General features: G+C 38.2%; 1 protein-coding gene across 1 annotated transcript in view; it reads right to left on the reverse strand.

Annotated features, from left to right (window-relative positions):
- Window positions 1-27,012, reverse strand: part of ADAM23 (ADAM metallopeptidase domain 23) — a 154,457-nt gene that overhangs the window by 98,142 nt on the left and 29,303 nt on the right. Inside the window, exon 3 of the mRNA XM_004674351.2 lies at window positions 22,034-22,110. Within this exon, the coding sequence (XP_004674408.1) occupies window positions 22,034-22,110 (77 nt within the window). The remainder of the gene's footprint in view (window positions 1-22,033; window positions 22,111-27,012) is intronic.

A 27,012-nucleotide genomic window follows, 5' to 3' on the forward strand; every position in this document is an offset into this window, starting at 1 on the left:
CATTTTATATAGTAAAATTTTTCAAAAAATTGCTTTTCATTTAACTCTTCCATGTCTCAGAAATACAAATATTTCTCACAATAAGAAAGGGAAACTAATGTAAACATTTGCCATTAGTTGCTTTTTAGATGATGGTTCATTAAGGCTAAGTCCGTAACTGTCAGTTACAGTGCAGGAGTGGCACGGATAATCCATTACTTCATCATGGCAAGCTGCCATTTTAATGAGCTGCTTTTGGGTGAAAATCAATAAGACTAAACTTTGCCAGCGGTCTCAAAGAGAAAAGTTGAGAGAATTATCGCTAGGACTTCTAAGGTGCTTTCATTACAAGTTTTATATGGTTGCTGACTTCTCTGAAATAAGACAAGGTCTTTATTACTGAAACACAAAATGCCTACTTCAGCACTTTCAATTTAGAGGTGCCCCAGGATTGCTAACTAACATTTACCTTAATTAAGTGATATCTGGAATGCGGAATGCTTAACTAAGTACTGTTAGGGAAGTGATTTTAAATGAACTAGGCAATAAAAAACAGGAAGAAAACTACCTTTTCATTTCTTCTACCCCATTCCTTCATACCCTTAGTTCCAGTGGGAAACTAACAATGTAGGAAGCCATATCAGTCTGTGTGGTGATCATTGCCCCCAGATATGGGGTCTATAGTCAACCATCTATCCTCCACTTACAAAATACAAGGGCTGGCATAAAGTCTACACATACGAAAGACTCCACTGCCATGATTAAAGATACCAGCAGACTAAAAAGTATGTGTGCATCTCTTATATCAAACACAAACAGAAAACACAAATTGAAACTCCACAGTGCTGGACAGTCAGCCAAAAATCTCATTAAGCAAATAAATCCTCTGGGGAAAACGCCATACAGTAAGTCCTATCAAGCAGGCATCTGATATAACTTGTCATCTAGAATGCCGTATCTTTATCAGCTGTCAAAACTTCAAATATACTTTCTCTTGTTAAAAAAGTAATCCTGCACTTATTTCTAACTATGTCAAAGTTGGAAAACAAAAGTCTTTAAATAGATGTCAATCTTTTATTGTAAGATAATGTATAATTCCACAATGATTCTAATAGAAAACCCAGATATAAACACACAATTTATGGGCGAAACACTACATGACACACACCTCAGTAACATATTTAAAGATACAACACCCAAAGATAGTGAAGGAAAGGATAAACAGCTGGGACTACATCAAGGTAAAGAGCTCCTGTACAGCCAAAGGAACACTGCACGAAAGAGACATTCTGTACAACAAAGAGACACCCCACTAATTGGGAGAAAATGTTTGCACACAATACTAATGATAAAAGACTGATCACAAACATATACCAAGAGCTGATCAAACTCAACAAAAATAAAGTGAACCACCCCATCAAAAAATGGGCAGAAGAGCTACAAAGACTTCTCTGAAGTGGAAATGCAGAGGGCCAAAAGGCATATGAAAAAGTGTTCAACATCACTTGTAATAAGGGGAATGCAAATCAAAAGCATAATGAGATACTACCTCACACCAGTGAGAATGGCACATGTTAAAACAACTAGCAACAACAAATGTTGGTGAAGATGTGGAGAAAAAAGAACTCTCCTGCACTGCTGGTGGGAATGCAAACTAGTACAACCACTATGGAAAGCTGTTTGCTTCTCAAACTGCTAAACATGGAGCTTTCATATGACCCAGCAATCCTACTCCTAGGTATCTACACAAAGGTCACAAAAATACTGATCAAAAGAACACCTGTGGCAAAGCCACACTACCCACGTTGTATGACAAGGTCCTGACATGGGGATTTCTGAGAAGTCAGGATTTTCCACAGCTGGTTCCTGCTGAATTCTTTTTGTTTATGGTCATTTCCAAGAAGTACGGTTTGTTTCTGGCTGTTCCCAGAAAGCATAGCAATTGTCCAAATATACATTCAATATAAAATCAATAATTATTTGATTAGTTTAATAACAACAGCACTGTACAGAGAACGGCACAGTATGTTGTAAAATAATTAATACTCCTCTGCTTGAGGGCGCTGGCACAAATCTAGGTCCCACAATAATGAAAGGCATGTCACAGTCCAAGAATTCTGGGAACCAAAGGTTGTAATAATTTTCTACCCAGTTCCCAATAAAAAAGCTATAGTTTTAAGTAACATAGTTTTCTTTTAATAGAGTTATAAATAATAATAAGTTTTCCTACTTTTTCCTTTAACTTTCACCCCGACCTCTTTTCACATAGAAAAGTTTTTTAGATAAGATTGATAGGGTAATAATCAGTGACCATATAAAGAAAGAAATTTCCCCATAATTCTTATGTTAGATATAGAGACTAGGTTGACAAAACAATTGCAGAATAGTGATTAATAGAAGCTCCTTTTGTAAATCAAAAAAGGATTTTTTTTTCCTTAGGGGCAGGAAAATGTCAGAGCACTCAGTGTTGGTGTTTTTCTGACTCCTAGTTCTTTAACATTAGATCCCGTACCTTGAAGATGTATTTTCATTGAGAAATTAACAAAATGATTGGTTAAGTTGTAGTAGCTAACAGATGACCATGGAAACATTTTGTTTATTGATAACTGATCACCACAGCAATATTTTGTTTGATAACTGATCACATAAGAATATTTTGTTGGGCCCTCCCTGGTGGCACAGTGGGTTAATGCACAGCACTAAGAAGCTAAAGCCACCTCAGCATGAGTTCGATCCCCACCTGCCCGGGAGGAGATCCACATGGCGTGGCAGACCTCTCCTGACCTGCCTGCTGCTCCCCTCAGCAGTGTACTTCATCAGATGGTCTGTTCTGCACCCTACTCTGTCTCTGGTGAATCCTCTCACCATCCCTACACCTCTGGCCTGTACCCCAGTTCTATATGAATAAATAAATAAACCTTAAAAAAAAAAAAAAAGAGGCCCTCCCTGGTGGCACAGCGGGTTAAATAAAGCACAGCACTAAGAATCTAAAGCCGCTTCCGCATGAGTTCGATTCCCGCCTGCCCCGGAGGTGACCACATGGCGTGGCAGACCTCTCCTGGCCCGCCCACTGCTCCCCTCAGCAGTGTACTTCGTCGATCTGCCTGTTCTGCTCCTCACTCTGTCTCTGGTGAAGCCTCTTGCCGCCCCTGAGCCTCTGGCCTGTACCCCAGTTCTGTATGCACAAATAAATAAATCTTTTTTTTTTTTAAAAAAGAGTATTTTGTTTATTAGTGACTGGTCACTATAGGAACAGTTTGTGTATTTGTGTATTAATTGTATCTTTTATCAAGGAATAATGGATATCATGGTCTCAATAAGAGATCAAACAGTCCCAAGTGATGGAGCTGGAAAAGATCATATTTAGTGAAATAAGCCAGAAAGAAAAAAGAAAAGTACTGAATAGTTTCACTCATAGCAGGAGCACAAGGGATCAAGAAAGAAAAAAGCAATTGTAATAAAGAAAAAAATGAAAAACAATGAACAACTATAAGAGATATTTAATGGAGGTGGAGAGGTAAATAGATCAAAACTGGGATGGGAAGAGTACACGAGACTATGGTGATGGCACATGAGTGAAGTGGTGGTGGGAAGACCACGGGGACTACAATGAAGATGATAAAATGCACAAAATGAAGAATGATGTAAAAAATAAACTTATTTTTAATGGGAAAAAAAAGTATAATCCCACAATGATTTTCCTACCCTCTGAACACCATTTTACATTTTAAAATGATTTCAGTCAAGCCAGCCTCTCATTTATACTTTCAGGTTTAGATAATTACCAATTTTGACAAACACCTACTGCTCAATGTCAAAACAAGATTTTTTTCTCATTTCCACTTAGCCAAAGCTAAGGGTCATAACTCTATACCATTAAGGCATTAGATTGTTCTGTCAGCAACTCAGAAGTTAAAAGTATTTGTATTCAAGTGATATTAAAGCATGGATAGCAAACATTATAAAAATGTAAAGACTGGATGTGTCACACTGGAAGGAAAAATTGCACACTGGTCACTTGTTTACTTCAACATGGAAATACAGAGTTCGAGTTATAACTGAGGGAAAGTTTGAAAGGGCAAAGGCCAGAAAGTATGAACATAGGAATATCCAAGTTCAGGGTAGCTTGTCCCAGAGCAGTGGAGTAGCTTTAGAGAAAGACCCTTAAATCAAGGTTCTAATCAAAGCACCTCAGAAATGGAGGCTTAAGATCATCACATCTCACTTTTAGTCTGAAACTACTACTGCTTATATCCTACTCCCTCTTTCTTCCCCCATCATACTGCTTCTTCAGCCTCAGAATGTAATTAATCCCTGCCTCTAAGTCCTTTCCTCTATAAAATTTGCTCAACTATGGCAAAGAGTGACAGTGTAGACAGAGCTTGTCTTTGTTCTGTAGAGACTATCGTAATGAAAAATAATGCATGACTTATCTAGTTAGAGTTTTAGTAAGAAACTCCAAGAACACTGGTAGACTCTGAGAAGTTTGTATAAATTTAGGGGAAAGAAATGATTTTTCCTTGTAAGAGAACTCGAAACTTTACATCTAGCCCTTCTTAATATGAGAATCCATTTTACAAAATGTCAAACACAACTAAATTGAGGTCAGATTTTCCAGGAATCGATGTGAATCTGGGTGGCCTAGAAGATACCAGACTCCCTTTCTTAAGGAGAAGCAAAAACTGGGTGAAAATCTGGATTTTCTTTATACCAGGTACGGGCTGCCTCTTTCAAGAGGCAAAGGAGTGGTGGTGCTAGAATTCGGATTCAACCCCAGGGCTGCCATTACTGGATGCATTCTCTTGACATTGAGACCTACTGTTCATTTCATCACCTGTAAGGGCAGATAAGCACAGACCTTTTCCCAGGTTGTTGTGAGGACTAAAGAGTCAGTTCATACTAGATGTATTTGATAAGTGACACTTATTGAGTCATTTCTGCCTCAATTCCACATAGTGCTCATTTATCTTCCTGAATTAAATATTTTATCCTTTTGTCAGTAGTTCCAGAGGTGAAAACCAAATCTAAATCACTGTTGTTAGAAGTCTTAGCTACAAATCTGTGTCAACTTCCTTCCTGGTAGGTCTGAAGGGTCCCTCTTGTTGTATAAGCCAGGAACTCCCAAAGTCAGGAAAGGAAATCTTATGGAAACTGTGTTATTTAACACTTCAAAACCACCAATCTCCAGACTCCTAGTTATGACTTTAATACAGGCATTCTTCTAGCCACCAAATCCTTACAATTTAAATAATTCAAATATTTAGGAGTAGAATATACAGTTTACAAATTCCATGCACAAAATCTACAGTCCTGTTTATAATGCATAGTCCTACAAGTGAAAGTACTACAGACAATACAGTCTCCACTAGGAAAGGAGAATGACAACAGTCATAGGTAAGAAGATCTTGGTTCAGGAAGTCAGCATATTCTAGGGTCACCTTGGGCAAAAAGAGTCTACTGCAGCCTTTCAGGGTCTTCCTGTGTAAATGGTGAAATTTGGTACAAACTCCAGGATTCTGCAAATTATAAAGTATTACCAAATTGACAGCTACATTTCTAGGGTTATTCTGTTATAAAGTAAAATAATACCTCTTGCTTGACAGACCTCAATTCCTGATACTCTGAACCACCCATACGTGGCTAGCATCCAGGTGAAGGCAGAAAGGCATAGTGAATTCTGAAATCACTGTTTTTTATGGCAAGGTAATTCTTACAGGTAACTAGAAAAGACCTCAAGTCTTTATTCAAGTTTATTAACTTATGATTTACAAAAAATGCTAATAATTTGGGGTATTTCCAGATCCAGTTGGAAGACATGAAAAAAGTAATAAATTAGTAAGAGGGGGGCAAAAATGACAGGTTTACTGAGAGCAAAAGTTACAGCCTATGGCAAGAAGACAGACATAGCAATATGTATTCTATCAAAGCAACAAGAAAATACACAACCCACTTAAAAAATTGCTTCAAAAATAACTTTCTACGCTTTGTATATCAAGGAAGAAACCTTAGCTATTTGGAAAATCTACTTCATATAAAACAACCCATTCCCCTGCAACCTTATATAAATGAAGTTTTATAATCTAAGACCTTTAAAAATAGTTCTTTATAGGTTTTTAAGTGATGGGGGAAAATAGGTCAAAATTTACATAGTTTCAGCACCACAATTGTGTAAGTGACACCGTGATCACTTTGAGTGGTTCTTAAAAATAGAACCTTACTATAGTTTTCAATCAAGTGTTTCTAAGAATAGCAAAAGACAAAAAAAAGAAACTAGTTAGAAATCTGTACACCACCATCAAAAAGACCAAGACCAGAAACAACTTTAAGACATTATATTTGCAAAAGATTATGAAGGGTCTGGGAACAGAAAGTACACTTTGCTGAAGGAACTTCCCACTTGTATGTGTCTACATAAATGCCGATTTTACCTGTTGTACCTCAGTTAGTCCTCTTGTCAATTTCAGTTTCTAGTTTAAGAAACTGAGGCTCAGCACAACCCATGATTTCCCCAGGTGGAAGACTCAGAAAGCAGATTAACATCTTTAGCTATAAACCTAATGTCTACTCATGACACAAACACTGCACCTCTACCTACGTCATACATGTTCTCAGCACTGATGGGCCAAATGTTCTTTCTTTTCTCACCTCTTATCTGCTCTCTCCAGTTAGACACCTTTTAATCTCATCTACTGTATTAAATCAACTGCACAATTTTTAAAATAATATGATAGCTTATTTTCCAATCATTTTGTGCATTTTTCCATCTCAGTTGTAACCCCCTTGGGCTTCCCATCACCAAATCACCCATGTGCCATCCCCATAGCCCAGTGCATTTCCCTCCCCCCACTGTTTTTGATCCCATTCTCCACTTCACCCCCATAAAATGTCTCTGGTATATAACTGTTCATTATTATTATTATTTTCTTGCCTGGCCCATTATACTCTTGCTATGAGTGAAGCCATCCGGTATATTTCCTTTTCTTTATGGCTGATTTCACTAAGCATGATCTTTTCCAGCTCCATCCATGTTGCTGCAAAAGGCATGTGTTGTTTTGTTTTTTGTTTTTTTTTTTTTTTGGTTGCTGAGTAACATTCCATTGTGTATATGTACCACATCTTTGTAATCCAGTCATCCACTTTTGGGCATTTGGGCAGTTTTCCATGTCTTTCCAATTGTAAATAAAGTAGCAATAAACATGGAGGTGCAGGTCTTTTGGGTAGATACCTAGGAGTGGGATTGCAGGATCATATGAAACATCGGCACAATTTTTAATTCTTATTCCACTGGCACCAAGACTCTCTTGACATATGGCATCACACTTGACATTAAATAAATACAAATACAGGGCTGCCCCGGTGGTGCCAGGGGTTAAGTTGCAGACTATGAAGCTATCTGCAACCATTGCAGCCAGCCAGGGAGCTGGTCCATGTGGCACAACAGCACCCTTCTGTCTGGCCTCAGCTGTGTGTTTCTGCTAAGTAGACCTGGCTGCCTGTTCTGCTCCCGATTCTGTTTCTGGTCAATCCTCTCACCCTATGCACCTCTGGCCTCTACCCTAGTTCATGTTTGTATAAATAAATCATTTTTAAAAATAAATAAATATGAATCCAATTCTGTACAATGAAGATGTTTTCTTCTTAATTATGCTAACTCTTTAAATCAACACCCTGACAACACTGGACTGCACAGAGCCCTGGAAGAGGAAAACTCCATTTCCCTCAAGAGCACAGTCGCCTATCTAAATTAGTGCATGCTCGAGGGAACTAATTTATACTGAAGTAGATGCTGCTTCACCTCATATGTTTTAATCTTAAATTTCTGAAATCATTAGCAAATAAAATTAAGCAAGTGACTTTTCAACATATAGGAAATAACTATGCATAGAAGAAAAAAATCACTGGGCCCATCCCACAAGTGAATGGGCTTTGAATGCTCTACTGAGCATCAGTTTTGCTAGAAATGGCCTACTGCAGCCTTTTTGCAACACAATTCTGCAGCACTTTACTAAAATTAACATCCATCTGTCTAGAACCCAGCAATCATGCTCCTGGGTATGCATACCAGAGAAATTCTCATACAGGTCCACGGGCGATGGGTCCAATAGTTCATTACAACATGTCTTGTGATTAGAGAGTGCTAAAGGGAGTCTAACATTGCCCCCTGGGTGAGTGGAAGAGTGCTGGCAATATTCCAACATTAGATATAATGGAAGGATGTGTACAGATACAGGCAGACATCTTTCAACACTGTGTTGAGTAGAGATCAGTAGCATAACACTATTTGTATCAAATAAAGTTACATGCCGACAAAACTATTACACACAAATACACCACTCATAAAAACACACAGATAAAAGATCCTATAAAACAATTTAGGGCAGTTGCCTCATTAGAATAAGGATAGAAAGAATTGGAAAGAGACTAGAGATAGCTAAGAATGAAAACATTAAACAATATTGGAACCTTGCCTAGACCACTGATAGAGTTTGCATGAATGAGAAAGATGATTAATGGAATAAATGGACTAAAGCCCTGTGCACCTGAAGTTTATGTGAAAATTAAAGGGATATCAGTCTTAATCATTAAAATATATTTGTGAGTGCTTGACTTCTTTTCTACTATTCTTCAAAGTCAATGAAAAATACTGGTTTTTACTACTAGTATTTATTTTATATAGGAAAGATTCAATGAACATGTTATTGAAAAAAATACATGCTTTCAAAGTTTTTTTTTTTTCTAACCCCTAAACACAGAGAAGATGTTATTGGTAGTTCATAGTTAATACAGGAGAAATAACTACAATTAGTTATAAAATATTTTTACATAAATTCATCAGAAGGTGACCAGTTTTGGGCCCTCCCTGGTGGCCAAACAGGTTGAGGCACAGCACTGCAAGCTAGTAGCAGCCGCTTCATTGCATTCGATCCCCAGCCTGGAGGTGACCCACATGGCACAGCAGACCTCTCCTGACCCGCCCGCTGCTCCCCTCAGCAGTGTACTTCGTCTATCTGCCTGTTCTACTCCCCACTCTGTTTCTGGTGAATCCTCTTGCCACACCTGAATCCCAGTTCTGTTTGTATAAATAAGTAAATCTTTAAAAAAAAAAAAAAGTGACCAGTTTTGAAAAAAGAAAATGATCAAATACTTAGCTGAATTAATGTGTATGTCTTTATACACAGAATGCTCACTGTGTGCATCCAAAAAAAGAGAAATTGTAATCAGATCTGGATGGCAGATGTTTTAAGAAAATAAATATGACAAATAATAATAAACACAGCATTTAATCCTTTTTTAGATTCTTTATCACCACCTCTCTCTAAACCAAGACAAGGATGTTAGTATATTTTTTAGATCATTCTCAATACAATCATATCAAATAAAAATTAATTTTGACATCAAATTTGATTTTGAAGCAGTTTCTTCTTCCAAAGAAGAAACTTAAATCATAAAAATTTACTATGTATCAATTTTAACCAGAATGCTAAAATAACTTACATTTCAATATAATTTTAGAAACAAAACTAAATTACATTTAATATATTGGGTTTTGTTACTATTAATGGGTAGTTAGATATCAACTGGTCTCTTAATAAACTATTAAGTTCAGTCACCTCTAAAACATTGGTACAGTAAAAATCTAACAGAATTCAACTTGAGATTACTTTCACCTTGCAGAAAGTTCTTACAAACATCAGAACAGCATTTTTTAGTCTACAAAAGTCTCCTGCTGTTTAATAGTACTGAACACTGGCAGGAGAGAGACTATAAATAAATTCTTATATGTTTAAAAAATAGTATTTTTCAAGTATTAGAAAACTTCCTTTTATAACTTTCCAACTTCTTCTTCTTGGAATATGATCTGTATTCTTATTTTATAATCTAGGTGAACACCTGCAAATGGAATTTTGGCTATTCTGGGGAACAAAAGCAATCTCAGGAGCCAATTTATAGGAGGAATTGGATGAAGTAGGCTAATATTCCATCTCCACGAGTGGGCGGCTTTTAAGCACAAAATCTGGAGGTAAAAAAATTAATGGAGGAAAAAAGGACTAGCTAAGTCAGCATGATCTAAGAATCAGGTGTTCGAGAATAAACTAGAAGATTACCTGATAGGGATAAGAAGGTACAATTGAGGCTAAATGCGTCAATTGATCTCAGACCCTAAAAGTGAGAAGGAAAAAGAGGAAGAAAGAAACTTGTTTAAACATTTCTCTGAGACTTACTATTAGAGAAGAGTCTGGAGGCTTACTGGCTACCTTTGAGATGAGGTCCAAACTCCACTGGAGTTAAAAGTCACAGGGCCCTCCCTGTATTGGTGCAATGGATTAAAGCCCAGAACTGTGAAGCTCTCTGCAACCATTGCAGCACAAGTTTGATCCCAGACGAGGGAGGTGACCCACATGGCACTGCAGACCTCTGCTGTTTCGCCCGCTGCTCCCCTCAGCAGTGTACTTGGTCAGTCTGCCGATTCTGCTCCCCGCACTCTGTCTCTGTTGAATCCTCTCACCCCCCATACTTCTGGCCTGTGCCCCAGTTCTGTATGCATAAATAAATAAATAAATCCTTTAAAAAAAAAAAGTCACAGATACAAAGGAGAAGGGCTGCCTGTAGGCAAGCAGCCCACAGCAGAAATGGAAAACTCAGCTGAGAAACAACCTCTTCAGATATGAACTGCCCGGTAATGAGTGAAAGGACTTCAGCCAAGTGCACATCTCTTTGTTCCCAGGCTGCTCTCTTAGCCAATGAAATTTAACTCCTTTGTTCTCAATCCCAATCTCCAAAACCAATGTAACCTCATTTTCTTTCCTAATCAGAGAAGTAGATTTGAATTTGTGTCCTTGTCCTCTCCGATCAATTTGCATTAAAGCTTATTTTCTTTTCTCAGACACTGATGTCATGCTTTGGCCTATGCACTAGGTAGCCAGCCCCCTGACTGCTCAGTAACAAAGGAATTTGAGAACCAGCTAGGGAGCTGGATTACAGAAGGTTTAAGAATTTTTCTACCCCCAATCTCCTGATTCAAAGGAAATGCAAGAAAGAACCTGCAAGTTGCTCTAAGAAACAGGAACCAAATACAAACATACATATGCAATTGCTCGCATTCAGGAGTCACAAGTAAAAGTTTTTTGTAAAAACATTAGTTTTACTGAGGCACAACTGACAAATGTGTAAGATACTATCATATACAATCTGTACATGGGACACATATACAGTGTGGATACAGCTGTCTAAAACATCAGTGACTACTCAATTCAACAGTCTTCATGCCTTCCTACTTCAAAGTGGGTATTCAAAAATTATATTTTCACCAAGTGAAAAAAGATAGAAAGTTCATAAACTCTTCTCTTCTTTTAATGCAAGAATCAAGAGTTTTACCAGAGAACTTTATGTCTTGATTTCAAATTCTGAAAAACACCAGATAGGAAGTATTCTATAATTAAATCCAATTCTTAAAAGATAACTTGTACCATGCTTTCTTCAAATAGCAAGAAAATATGGTCTACTTAAAAAAAAAAAAAAACAGGTTAAGACAGCTGCATTCATAGCCTTAGTCAGAGTGGGAGCTGACAGAGAGGCCAGCCGTGGCTGGCAAAGTGGCAGGGAAGTGCCCAGGTGAAGACCCTCCCAGGTCAGCTAGTGCAGCGACACTGAGTCCTGGTGTTTCTTCCCATGATGCCCACAACAGAGAAGAACAAGACTGACCTTCTGGATTTTGCACAAAGGAGAGCAGAGAGGCAACTGCAAGGTTATACAAAGCATTGCTACAGTGCTCTGGATCAAATTATACTAAGAAAAGTGTTAATTCCAGAGTCTGTAACATCGACTACTGTAGCAGGGGAATGTCTTAGAAACGCAGAAAGTTCTGTTTCTTTCCCAAAAGCCATTTTCACAACTATAGCTATATCATCCATTGTCATTGCTGACCACCCACACACCTGTGCTGCCCACATGCTGCGTAACACCTAGGACTGGTGAGTTGTGTGATTTAATTACTTACCAGGAAGCAGTCTTCAAAAAAAGAGTAAAAAATTATTGGCTTTCTTTGGCTTTCAATAAAACTTTGCTCTGTAAGAAGGGGTATGGTACTATGAAATACTCTGAACACTCTACACTCACACCGGCAGGTGATAAGAAAGCTTTATGAATTAGACTTTGAGAGACTTTCCTGAACATAAGACACAAAAAATCAATTTTCAAACAATTCATGCAATATTCTAATCATAAAAAGTATTCCCAAATGGCTTATCTTGTGCAGAGCCATAAAATCAAAACAAGGAAAATGAGGTACAGGCCTTTTGTTGAAGGTGTAGGTTATTGCCTTTATCCTGCTTCAAACTTCTTTTTACGGAAGAATATCTAGCAGTATTTTGCAGTTTGCTCAATTTCTTTTTATAGTTCCCTAAATCAAAGCATACAAAGAGCCCAGGTACTTGAAGCTGGATGAAAGGTAGATATATTCTTTACTTCTGAAGGTATTACTGATGCTAAATGTCTACATTTAGTCATGAGCATGTTCATGATCCCATAGGAACAGAGTCAACTAACCCTCTTAAAGGAAAAAGAGCATATAAACATCTATGACTTAGTGAAATTTCAATTCTTCATTCTTACAGCTCATAAAACTACTACAGCTGGCTGTTAAAAGCTTTATGGTTTAGAGATACTAAAGAGAAAATTACTTTGTATCAATGGTGCAACACCTGTATATGTGCAGTGAACATACCATATGGACTCAAGAGTGGGAAAAAATGAGTGCTCAAGAGTTAGAGCCCACCTCTCCATTCCAGAGCATAGAACAAATCACCCTTGACTTGCTCATCCTTCAAAACTCAGCTCCACCATTCGCTTCTCTGCTTAGCTTTCCCTGAACTCCACCTGAAATTGTGGATTCCTTAAAGAAACTGTCTGAAATCCTCTCACCCACCACACCTCTGGCCTGTACCCCAGTTCTGTAAGCATAAAATAAATAAATCTTTAAAAAAAAAAAAGAAAAAAGAAACTGTCTGAATGGATCAAAAAGGTGTGGTATACTAATACAATGGAATATAACTCAGCGATCAAAAAAAGACAAACTCATGCCATTTGCAGCACCATGGATGGAACTGGAAGGAATCATATTAACTGAAATTAGTCAGAAGGAAAAAGATAAATACCAGATGGTCTCACTCATATGTGGAATAAAGAGAAACCAAGTGAAAGGTCAAGAAAAAGTCAAAACTAGTGAGCTGACCACAGAACTGAGGCATACAGAAAAGGAGGGGGGGTGTAAACCATGGGAGGGAAGAACACAAGGGAATATGGTGATGGCTCATCTTACAATGATGTAAGAAAAAATTAATAAAAATAAAATTAAAGCTTAAAAAAGAAACTGTGTCCAATTCTTGTTTCTCCATAGCTCAACACAATGCAAAAGGAAGGGAGGACAGACAGGTGCAGGTAGTCACATAAAGACACCCTTTACCAGGATCTAAGTAGCTTTTTTTTTTAAAGATTTTATATTTGTTCATACAGAACTGGGGTACAGGCCAGAGATGCGGAGGGTGGGAGGATTCACCAGGGACAGAGTGGGGAGCAGAACAGGCAGATCGACGAAGTACACTGCTGAGGGCAGCAGCGGGCAGGTCAGGAGAGGTCTGCCATGCCATGTGGATCTCCTCCAGGGCAGGCAGGAATCGAACTCATGTGGAAGTGGCTTAAGCTTCTTAGTGCTGTGCTTTAACCCACTCTGCCACCAGGGAGGGCCCAGGGTCTCAGTAGCTTTTAAGTGCAAAGTACCTCTGCAGAGTGAAGTACAAGGTCAGCTTGAGTTTAATGAATAAATACTAATATACCTGGACACAATTAAGTCTTTAAGAAGTTTTAGGGACTGACACACAGTCTCATCCTGTGCTGTGAGTCTTCTTGCCATGTGTTATCTTATTGACTGTATTGAGTGTCAAGTCATTGGACCAAAAGGAAAGATGAAATGAAATGTGCACTCTCTAATCTTTGAAAAATATTCTTGTAGGAAAGAGAAATGTATTTTTAATTTTTAAATCATTGTAACTGAAATAAGAACTTGCAGGGTTTTTTTCTAGAAAGTCTTATGAAAAACCTTATGCGGACTATACTTTTAACCTTGCCCCAAAAAAGCAAATGTGCATCAACAAAGATGAATAGAAGTGATCATTTAAAGAGAACAGTTTTATAAGCAAATCATAACGAACCATAGTTAGGCTCTCACCAACAACCCTAGCTCCCACAGTCCTCCACCGCACTCCACCACACTGTTCTCTACTCTTGCCTGCACCCTAGTGCTCCCTTCCTGAGTGTCTTAGATCTCCAGTCAGCTTTCAAGGGTTACTCCTACAGTTTGCCTTTGTCTGATCTTTCTCTGTACTCCACATATCAGTAAAGCTATCTAGTATTTATCTTGCTCCTTCTGGCTGACTTCACTAGGAATGATCCCTTCCGGTTCCACCCAGGTTGCTGCAAATGGCATGAGTTTATCTTTTTTGGATCACTCAGTAGTATTCCACTGTGTATACCACATCTTTTTGACTCACTGAAGTTTCTGGGGCTTTTAGGTTGTTTCCTTATCTTGGCTATTGTAAATAGTGCTGCTATAAACATAGGAGTGTAGGTTTCCTTTTGGTGTTTCTGTGCTTTGGGATAGATACCTATGAGTCATAGGGCAGATCCATTTTTAGCCTTTTGAGGAAATTTCACTCTTCTTTCCACAGGGGCTAAGTCAATCTGTATTCACACCAACATTATAACAAAGTTCCTTTTTTCTCTATACTTTCCCCAGCACCTGTTGTTTTTGGTTCTTCTGTTTTGGGCCATTCTCACAGGAGTGAGGTAGTACCTCATTGTGCCTCTGGGGCTTACAATAAACAATCAACTTCACATTGCTTCAACTCCACATTGTATGGGGCAAAGAGGTGAGCAACTATCACAAATTTTTTTCAAAACTACCAAGATAGTTCCACTCTTCCTAGAGTACATAAATGCAAAAGAGACCATCAACCCTCAAAATAGCACTTGGAAATTACAGTAGGGATATCAGCTAGGAAAGAGAAATGTTTAATTCATTAGCAACCACAGCTTAAAGCTGAGTGCCTCACTGCAAAATAAGCAATAATTGAATTAGGATGTGTATTAATTTGCTAGGGCTGCCATAAGAAAGTAATAGAGATTAGTGACTCAAACAACAGGGACTTATTTCCTCTTCACCAATTCAAGAGGCTGCAGTCCATGGTCCAGGTGTGGGCAAGGCTGGTTTTGTTCTGAGGCATCTCTTCTTGGCTTGCAGAGGACTGCCTTCCCTCTCCTCACAGGGTCTTCTCTATGTGCTGAAGCTAGTCTCCATTCAAATTTCCTCTTCTCATAAAGATAGCCTCCATACTGAATTAGGATCCCACCCAAAGACCTTGTTTCCATTTAATCACCTTTTAAAGTCCTTATGTATAAGAGGTACATTCTGAAACATCTGAGATTAGGGCTTCAACATAAGATCAGGGGTATGAGAACCAATTCAGCCCATAAAAAATGGTCTGCTCCAGCAACAGAGTCATTTTAAATCCTATTGGGATCTTCCACCTTTTCCTTATATTGTTAAAAAATGACTAAAATAGCTTTTTCCCCTCAATTAATATGATAATAAATCATTAGAATTATGCTCAGTTCACTTGTAAATTGATATTCTAGGGTAATGAATAGAGTAGCCACCACAGAAAGTTCCACACTGTCTAAATTGGAACCCCAGGTTACTCGGTTGTAAAATGGGGATTATCACATTTTCTCTAGGGATTATGAGATGAATTTAAATAGGAGCAAATGGATTTAACACTTTTTCTTAGCTATCTTCTCTTACATCTCTTACTTCCCCACTGTTTAAAGGTGTTTCCAGGAATGCCTGCTTCAGCATGGGTGACCGGGGGAACCAAACTAAATAAACCTACTTTAAGAACAACATCAAATCCCATGTTCCTCATGAAGCCTTCCCTCGGTGTTAAGATGGCTCAAGACACCTCCTATCATATTTTAACACCACTGTTTTAAAATCATTTCTCAGCTATGTGATCTTGGAAAGGAGGAAATCTTTTGTACAGTTCTGAATGCCCTGCATTTCTCAGCACCATGTCTTACACAGATCAAATGTTCAATAAAGGTTGACTGAAGGAAGAAGGGATTTATCGGCCAGTGAACGCAAGCCAGGCTCCTGTCAACTTCTCTGAACAGGGGCTGCTACATCAATTTCCTGTTTCAAGATTACTGGTGGCCCAACAGCAATTACAATCGCTACTTACATGTACGCTACACCATCTATATGTGTCCCGAAACCTTATCTAGATAAGAACCAAGTCTAGCTGTGCTTCGCCCCAGGATTTGTTGGAGGTTCACAAAAGGATTAAGTCTTATTCGTGTTCCAGGTTCTGGCCAAAGGTTGAAGTCAAATAAGACAAAGTTTAGCCTCAAAATATAAATGTTCTAATCATTACAGACTGGAAAACGTGGCCAGAACCTTAAACTAAAGGGGCTTTCCAGTGATCCTGCAGACTTGCTGGTTCAGCCAAGCTGCCCAGTTTCAAGCAGAGCTAGAAAAATTACAGCAGGTACCTGTATGCTTGTTCTGACTGCTGAGTGGACTCTAGAAGCACCAAGGGAACAGGTGTTTCAGTGTGGAACACAAACAAAACCTGATGCCATCATTTTAGGTAATATAACCCTATCAGTACCAAGCTCATGAGCCAGTGGATGCCAGGCACTACCCAATTGTTCTGGCAGCTAGTGAGGAATAAGCAAAGGTATAGAAAGTGGTGGGGTCCTTCATTAAAACTTCCTCAGGAAGCATAAAGTTTACACAGGATCCTCTTTTTAGGGTGCTGAGATGATAATGCAGGGGTAGGAGGAAAATAGTATCTTTATTACAGGGTTACACATCTCCAGTGCTGTCCTCCTTATCCAAGGGAAATGGAAAGACAGAGAAGAGCATCTAATGGGCACATTTGTTCATCTATGAACTTCTACATTTCATTCACAACAGGCCTCTCTGCTTACTTCAATGCAGGATGCAAACCATCTATATTAGTAATTGCACATAAGCAATTATTTTAGCTGGGTATAAATTTGACAATCATGATGAGTTTTCAACATTTCCTCCATTGTTTGTCTAATATCACTATTGTTTCTTTCAGCTCACTTGGTCCCTAATGAAGCGTCCTTACTCTCTTCACTTTCCCACTACGACCATTTAGTATCAGTGTCTAACATTGACTTCACCCAATCAGAGCTCTCCTAGACATCACTGAAGACTAATGTACAGTAGAGACTTGAGATGCCCACATTCTCTCACTAGAGTAGTGTTTTTTTTTTTTTTTTAGGAATAAACTGCTGCCTTATTAACCAAGAAGGCTCTACATTTAATGCTTCCTGAGACTTCTTTGTTCTCTGTACCAAGCAAAGGCTAGACAGTTTGCAGGGATTTTAGTTCACAACAAACCACAGAGCCTGAGCATTCACATCAGATACAATAAGGCGGTCTGGAAAGTCAAGTATCGAAAAACTTAATGACTTATGACATGTCGTGTTCTTTAATGGATGTCTGGGGAAGTAAGGAGGACAACTAGAGAAAAACCAAATATTTCATAAATATGTTTTCAATTCAACTGAACTATGTAGTCTGAATTCTTAGCATTCATTATCTTGAATGTATCTCAACCATGAACGTTCCAAATAGTCTCCAATTTTTTCTTTAGTCTACTTCAGCGGGGAAATGAACATGTCAGATAACAGCCTCTTCACACTTAAGAAGTCAAAAACAAAAAAAAAATAAATTAACACATGTCTTTTGCAGCAACATGGATGGAGCTGGAAAAAATCATGCTTAGTGAGAAGTCAAAAACAAATACAACTGAAACCAAAGGAAAGACGTGTGCTAGTCTCAATAGGTCATAACCAGCATGAGCTCGGTGGCTCCCTTCTTCAATGCTGAATCCCCCAAACCCAGCCCAGTGATGAACTTTCTGTTAAAATAATAATCATAAATAGAAATATATATTGAGAGTATTATTATATAGCTTGGAGTACCAAGATTATAGCGATATACATAGACCGTGTCGTTTAAACAACAGAAACTTATTTCTCACAGTTCTGAAGGCTTCTAAGTCCAAGAACAAGAGGTGAGTTGTTCCATTCCTGTGAGGCCCTCTTCCTGGCTCACCAATCACTGTCCCCTTGCTGTGTCCATGGCAGAGAAAAGGCAAGCTCCTGGCCTCTTTATATAAAAACATTCATCCTATCAAATGAGGGCTTCTCTATGACCTCATTTAACTTTAACTACCTCCATATAGGTTTTTTTGCCAAATAGAGTCCAATTGGGAGTTAAGTCTTCAGCACAGGAATTTTAGGGGTACATCATCAGACATAGTATTCACTATGTTGTTCCAAATAGTAAACATCATCTAATTTAATCCCTACAACAACCTACAGTTTAAGAGTAAAACACAAGCTTAAGAATTTAAGAATATACCCATGTTATCACCTATTAAGCTACAGCATAGATGAACTTTGAAAATATTATATTAAGTGAAAGGAGCCAATTGCAGAAGGCCACAAGTTGGATAAATCCACTTATTTGAAATGCTAAAATAAGCAAATCCATAGATCCAGAAAACAGATGAGAGGGTGCGAGGGGCCTAGGGAGAAGCAGGGAGGGGGGGAATAAATGGAATGAGTAATACAGGTACAGGGTTTCTTTCTGGGGTAATAAAAATATTCCAGAATTAGATGGTGGTGACAACGGCATACCTCTGCGCATATATAACAGAAACCATTGGGTGTATATTTTAAAGTGGTGAATTCTATGGTATGTAAATTATACTTTAAACCATTACTTACAACAGTAATTAAGAAGACTGCCCAACAGCACACATACAGTTAGGAAACGGTAGTCCTGAGAATCAACAACAAGCCTTTTGGATTCTAACAGATCTGCTCTCAAGAATTACACCGTTCTTATTACAGTTATTCCCAATAAATATTTGCTGAAGACACCAGTAGTCCTTACCACACTCCGCTTCCTTCCCTCACTATGCTGATGGAGCAATCCACATTAAAAACAAAAAAAAAATCCATCATCAGGAAGAATGAACTAACGCACAATTCCTAATCAGAGTTGCTTATAGATTCTTTAATAAGACCTTGATAAGCCTCCTTATCCATGTCTCAGCAATTACCCAAAACTTTCATTTTCCTCAAGTTCCAGTCTCTAGAACAGATAAATACTGTTTCCAGAAGGATCTTTGGTGGCACAAACTACAGTTCCACCCCTTACCTGCAGATTGAATCTCTACTCAAAATACACTAATACCTTCATACAAGTATTGGAATGAAATGTCACTCCTGACTCAAAACCCAATTGTGGCCTTGTGCTCTCAAGCTTATTCCCTCTGTCTCCAACCTCTCGGGCTTATCAACTCCACCTCTCAACTATTAACTTGCTCTGTTATCCCACACTATGCCATGGCCCCCACGTTTCTAGCTACCACCCTAGCTTGCTTGCTTTCTAACCCAAACTCATCCCCATGGATGCTTACTCCCTCCAATCACCTCTTTTCATTTACTCCCAGTCCACTGTAAGCTAATTTCCACCACTAGTGTCTTACTGAAATTGCTGCCTTCAGACCACCAGGGATAACTTCATTAGCAAATCCAAAGGAGTATTTGTTCCTTGCTAGTTCCTTCTGCTGCATGTGATGCTGTGGATCACACCTCTCTGTTTTTGAAACTCTATTTAAACGTTCTCCCAATTCTCTACTCCCTTCCCTCATCATTTATTCGCTATCTCTTCAGGAACTTCTTCTCTCTTCAACTTCTAATGATATTCCTAGCTTACATTTTCTTTATCCTACCAACCACCCCTGGTCAATCTCATTCACAACCATGTTTGTCACTTAATATTTACATGGAAATAAATCTCAAACCTACCATCTCTGATTCTTCCCCACCTTTTCTGAGCTTCAGACTGATATATCCTGCTACTTCCTAGACATGGCTTCGTCTGTGTCTCAAACTCTGTTAAATCAAATATGTTCATTCTAATTTTTACATTCTCTTCTCTTCGCCATTTCACCTGTTGGTTCCCATTTCGGCTGGAATCCACATTTCACTCAGATATCCTGTTAAGGGACCCCACCCATTGGCCTCACGCCTCCCTGTTTGCCATCCCCATCTACCAAACCTTAATGATTTTTTTCCCTGAGGCATTCTTAGGAACATTCCTCCTGCATGCCTCTTAGCACTTCCTGAGAATAGAACTTCTGCTTACATCCCTTCTTCTGTTTTTACACTCTATGGAGTAATGGCCAAATACTTGTGCCTAACATACAAGATCCTCCAAAAAGTGAATTCCACATCCTCCTAATGCATCTCCCTCTGCCCCAACCTTGCAATTTACCGTGAAGTTCAACAAAAAATGCTGTGCTGTAAACTGCCCTGACTTCTTAGCACAGACTATCGACAGCCCTCCATTTTCTCTCACTCCTCTATCCTCAATACCTCCCTTCCTCTTGTGCTCCAAGACTTGGCTCAAACATCGCTTTTTCCAAGATGCCTTTTCACACGCCTGAAGAGCTGCTTTTCTCTGGCACTATGCCAGCACGCCATGCTTACTTACCCCAACACTATATATGAAGGTCCCCTTCTAAAACTATATATTAATCTATATAGCCTAGCTGACTGGACTAGCTCCTCAAGATAAGACTTGTTCATATGAGGTATTCAATGTGATTCCTTTGCATGTTAAACGTTAATGGTAAATAATTTTCTGATGTGCTTCCAGACATTTAACTACCTTGGCTCTCCCATATGACCATTTTTCAATCATTTCGTTGGAAATCTGTGCAATGCAGAGGTTGTTTTAATGTTCTAAACACATCACAGCTTGGAAGGGCAGTCTCCACTGTGGGAAGAGTTAAAGGCAGGAGACCTAAACAGACTAAATTTAGCCATAACCATACCTTGTTACTCGACATAGTCTAAGATTTGGCAAGGTACATCTCTTAGGTGGCGCACTGCTGACACGGCATGGGGGAAGGAACTCAACCAAATCTCAGCAGACTCCAAGAGGAAAACCTGCAATACCTTGAACACAGGAAATTCTGAGTTCTGCTGATTCATCCTGACTTAGTGCTGCAATAACACTTGAGTAAGGTGCACCCAAGCTGAGTCTGCATTTTTTTTCTGCAGAGCTCATAGAATTTGGTACACAGAAAATTGAATAGCTGTTCTTTACAATCGTTTGCAATTTCTCAGATATTGACTGTGGCCATTACATTATATAGGCTGGTAGCATTGTGAGGTATTTTTCTTGTAAAGATGCAGTCCTGGTCAAAATACTGATGAGAATATAAAATGAGGGAACTAGAAGTCCCTAAATTAAAGAAAACCATACCGAAAATATCTTTACCAAAAGTCTCACTGCTAGCTCTAATGGAGGCTGAAGATCCCTGCTTAAGTCAACAGCTCTTATTCATGTTTAATCCAAAGACAACGGGAATATCAGGAAATAGCATTTAACTATCAACATAACACATATCAACAAATAGCAACATAAACACACTCAGAAAAACCATGTCAATTTTTATGAGGACTAAAATTTCTAAGAAAATACATCAAAGCCAATTCTGAAGCAAAAAACCTTTATTTTGCAAATTTTATTTGCAAATCATCTATGTCTTTGTTCTTGATATAGAAAGGCATGTGAATTGTGAATTAAAGATTAAATGGGAGAAATTTCTAGACTGACATCTAATTTTACAAGAACCCTTAATTTATCATGCCCCTTACACATAGTAGTAATTAATTATAGCTAACATTTAATTAGCATTACTTGAAGAAAAAAGACACTAACTGTACAGGTTTTGGTATTTGTCTTTAAGTGCTATATGACACATATTTGGCTAGAAAATGTCAGTTGCTTCAACAACAGTCACTATTTTGACTAAACCAATATCAGAGAAGTAAAGATTTTTACACTTGCCCCTAAACAGATTTGTGACTAAATACTTACTTGTTCAGTGTGAGGTCAAGAATGAATTTGGAGCCAAAGGCTTCAATCTGGAAGCTTGCCTGGGCCAGATGGACAGCCTAGGAATTCAAAAAGACAGAAAGAGCCTTAGCTTACTTTCCTGTCTACAGAGGATTATAATATTATTATAATAATATTAAAAATGATATTTTGTAACAAATTTTTAATGGATTGATTCATTTTTTATGGATCATTATATAACATTTCATTTTTTTAGAGACACTAGGTACATGGTCATAGTTTTAGGAGCCAACAGAATATAACCGTACTTTAAAATAAACCCCTCATGGTAAAAATCCAAAGCATATTTAGCTGGATCCCCAAAGTGACCATGATGAATTATGCAAAAGCCTGGCTAATTAAAGCTTGATTTCAGCCTGTTTTGTGCACAACGCTATCCAATTCTTTCTGCACACCTAAGTGAAAAATCATGTCAAAGCTCTACTCTTCATCAGGAATTGGAACTTTCTGTAAGTGATGGATCAGCAGAATATGACATAAAGTGGGACAGCACAACCTTTTAACTTCAGAAATCTCTTAGAAGCAGGCCCTTCAAAAGTCACACATTTATAGATCCCATCATTATCATGCCTTAACTCAAAGACACAAAAATAATCTCATCTGAACAGACATCATATTTTACTAGGTGCTGATGCTAAAGATTAGTAGAGCTCACAGAAGTGACTTGAATAATGTAAATTAACAAATCAATGACATTTTGTCAAGGTACTATCCCAGAAAAAACTCGCCTTCATCATTTTATTAAAAAAAAAAAAAGCGACAGGATAAATTTAACACCTACACTCCCACCCCCTCCCCTGACTCACGACATTCTTCCCCCAGCTTCATTCCTAAGGCACAATGGATGTCACAAATCATCTGGAGGTGCTAGTGTACCACAACCACTTTCCACCTTTACCCCAAAACCAACCCATGCAACTCTGTTCCCCTCCCTCCATTTTTAGTTATTGAAACTTTACACGTCCTTTACACCTGGATCTCTAATACTATGGGATATCCTTCCAAACATCTAACAACCATGTATGACAGCTTTGTCGTACTTGATCTGGGCTTTCCACATGTTGACAACTACATGAAAGAGAAAAAAATTTCTCTCATCAAGTGTGGCCTCTCTCATCTGCTGCAGAACCTCCCTCTAATACAAATATCATATAGGTTTTCATCTAAGTTAATTTTGTGTCTTGAGACATTAATTTTTACATGAAGATTTTTATATTGATGAATAATGTATTTACAAGGAGAAACTTTTTCAGCTCTGGATCCTCAAACCTTTAAAAATAAATACACAAAATTTATTTCCTGAGAATAAGAGGTCCTTGGGCATATCTTCTCTTCAGAATATTAAATAGTAGAGGACAGTTAAGTAAATAGCATCCTAGACTAAGAGTTGATAAATGTACTTCCTTGATCAGCTTTATAACAATAAGAGCCTACCAGCCTCATTGCATGGCAAATAAACAATGAAACAAGTAGAAACCCAACAAAACCCAGTGTCTACCCTATTTTACAGAATTGTTATGAAATATACACCTTGATCACTGTAAATAAGTTTATACAATGGGACAAGTTTCAGTTTAGCACAATGTAATGAAAGAGCTAGCAAGTAACATTAATATTGGGATTTTCCCTTTTTTGTTTTATTTGTCATTCAATCATTCACACATGCAAATCCCACTCTGCATAAAGATGGTCCCCTTCCAGGACCCCTGAGGAGACAGAAATGTCTATGGAAGCAGGTACAGCTGCCAGCCTCTCTCTCTGTCTAAGGGGGTACCAGACCCAAGGCTTCACTGACAGAATATGATTTGAACAAAATTGCAAAAGATGGATGAGAAACCACAAGCTAGGAGAAGAAAAGACATTCAAGGTAGTGGAGGTAAACATTTACAGGAAGACAAAGTGAATGTAGGATAAAATCTTTTTTAAGATTGACTATGGGGAGGATTTCTTTGGTGGTGAAAGGGGTTAAAACGCAGCACTATACTGCTTTATTTACAATTGGAAAAACATGGAAGCAGCCCAAATGCCCAAAAGTAGATGACTGCATAAAAAAGATGTGGTACATATATACAATGGAATATTAGTCAGCAACCAAAAAAGAGAAACACATGTCTTTTGCAGCAACTTGGATGGAACTGGAAAAGATCATGCTTAGTGAGATAAAGCCAGAAAGAGAAAGAAAAATACCAAATGGTTTCACTCATAGCAGGAGTATAATGGACCAGGTGGAAAATAACAAAAATAATGACAACCATATACCAGAGACATTTTGTGGGGGTGGAGTGGGGAATGGGATCAAAAACGGGGTGGGGGGAGGGAAATGCACGGGATTATGGTGATGGCACACGGGTGACTTGGTGATGGGAAACCCACAGGGATTTTAACTGAGATGAAAAAAAAAATGTACAAAATGATATAAAAATACACTGTCATAAAATAAAAAGAAAAGAAAAAAAGAAGAAGACGATTGAATATGGTCTACAGGAAAATAATTTTCAGAGGAAATACTAAGCAATGGAGCAGAAAAGGTAGGCTGGATGGCCCTCCCTGGTGGCGCAGTGGGTTAAAGCACTGCACTGAGAATCTAAAGCCACTTCCACATGAGTTCGATTCCTGCCTGCCCCGGAGGTGACCACATGGTGCGGGGCAGACCTCTCCTGACCCGCCCACTGCTCCCCTCAGCAGTGTATTTTTTCAATCTGCCTGTTCTGCTCCCCTCTGTCTGTGGTGAATCCTCTCACCCTCTGCGCCTCTGGCCTGTACCCCACTTCTATATGAATAAATAAATCTTTAAAAAAAAAAAAAAAGGTAGGCTGGAGACTGGGGGCTTGGCGACGTGTGTGGTGCTGTATATACCACATGGAGCAAGCTTTCTGCTAGGTGCCCATCCCCCCATGCTGAGCACTGGCATACACCTTTATCATCAGCCTCATCATCATCATCACCAACATTATGATTCAAACATATTGACAGATTACTCTCCAGAGCTGCTGAAACAAACTCATTCCTGTTTTTACATAATAGAAAATCTACCTAATGCATTATCAACAAGAATGTTTTAAAACTTTATCATCATGCTAAGGGGAAGCACACTTCCTTTAAAATTGTACCAACTAGTCTTTGTAGATGTATCAAATTGAATTAGTATATTCATGTAACTTTAGCAATGATCTGTTATTTTTCTTATCCTCTGTTTCTCTTCCCACCACTACACACCCTGAATTTGTATATACAGTACAGAGTCTTCTCAGTATAGAAATAAATACCTGACAAGTGAACTTGTCCCTATCATCCTGTTATTTCTGTTCTGTCATAGACACAGTTAAAATAGCTTTTAACACTTGGAATTTCTGTGATTCCATATTTGGTTTATTATTTTTTCATTACCAAAATGCAGCTTTGATGATGGCCAATTTTATAGTTTCAAATGACATAGTGAATCCTGATCATTACTGCTACAAATTACGTTTTTTAATTTTATTTATTTTTTTACTTAATATTAGCCTACTTCTTCCAAATGGTAGAAAAATGAAAAGAAAGGCAGGAATGAGTACAAATTTTTAAGCTCCAGTCATAGCACCTCTGTATGGCTGATTATTAGTTAACCAGCTGGCCAGCATCCCTGCTACTCATGAAAAATATAGAGACTACCCAGGGTATTGCTCTTCTTTTTTGTGAAGAAGAAATTATTGCATGAGATGTAGAAATGTGTGTGGTAATTAAAAATCAGATCATAGAAATACTTCAGAAAAGAATTCATGAACTGCACACAAGGTCACAGCAGGTTATTTTCTTCTTCGGGATATTTGTGAAACAGACTTGATGATTAATACTTTTTTTTAATAGGGACAGTCACTCTAATAGCCCTGGGAAAGAATACAGGGTTTCATAGTCAAACAGCACATTTCACAAATGTGAGCACAACCCTGGGCTCAGAATTACCACCCTGGAGGCCTAGAACAGCTGTTGCCTAAAGCACTTTGGTATTTTTCTCTTGAATCAGAATCTGGCACAAGGAAATTACAGGAGCTCTATAAACAAAAACAACTAAACTCAATTATATACACAAACCTCCTTCACTGAAGAACAAGTTACACATCTTAACAATAAGCTTTTGTTGTTCTGTTGTTCCTTCTTAGTAGATGGCACCTAGTGGTATCATATTAAGTAACTTTAGAAGACTGTTAGGTTCCTCAGCTAAGATTTATTTTGCTTCTTATAAGGCAAATGTTATATTAGGCAATCAAACATACATAGCTTTCAATACATTTCTTAAGCAGAAGACACACAGGCTTTCTTAAGGCTCATAGCCTAAAATAATTAAAAATAATGTGGACATGAAAACAAGGGAAGGAAATGACTATTTACAGAAATCAAAGGAGGTATTTCCAGGGTCAATCTGTTTTTATGCAAAAATGCTTCCCACATAATGAGTATTCAATCAGTATGCTTTACTTAGAGAGGATCTATGCATACTAGACTAAGCTTAGTTTGTAATTCAACTGAACCTGGAAATGAAAACACCTTTACTAAAACTATCTTCTCTATTGGATAAAATCTGGGAAATGCTTCATAGTTCATGGCTGATGAGACGGTAGGTAATTATTTTCTTGGTTCCCTAATGGCTGTGATAATACCATCTTCATTAAAATGTCCCATATATATGTTGTCTGTATGTACAACTATAACCTTTCAAGAAGTATTTGTCTCTCCTTTTATCTTTTGCTTATGTCTCTCCCATTACCCTTAGTGGTTTTCTTTTTTTTTTAAAAAAAAAAAAAAAGATTTATTTATTTGTGCTTACAGAACTGGGGTATAGGCCAGAGGCTCAGGGGCAGCGAGAGGCTTCACCAAAGACAGAGTGGGGAGCAGAAGAGGCAGATCGACTAACTACACTGCTGAGGGGAGCAGTGGGCGGGCCAGGAGAGGTCTGCCACGCC

This window comes from Condylura cristata, unplaced genomic scaffold (genome assembly GCF_000260355.1).
Source record: "Condylura cristata isolate star-nosed mole 26May11 unplaced genomic scaffold, ConCri1.0 scaffold00002, whole genome shotgun sequence".
Lineage (NCBI taxonomy): Eukaryota > Metazoa > Chordata > Mammalia > Eulipotyphla > Talpidae > Condylura > Condylura cristata.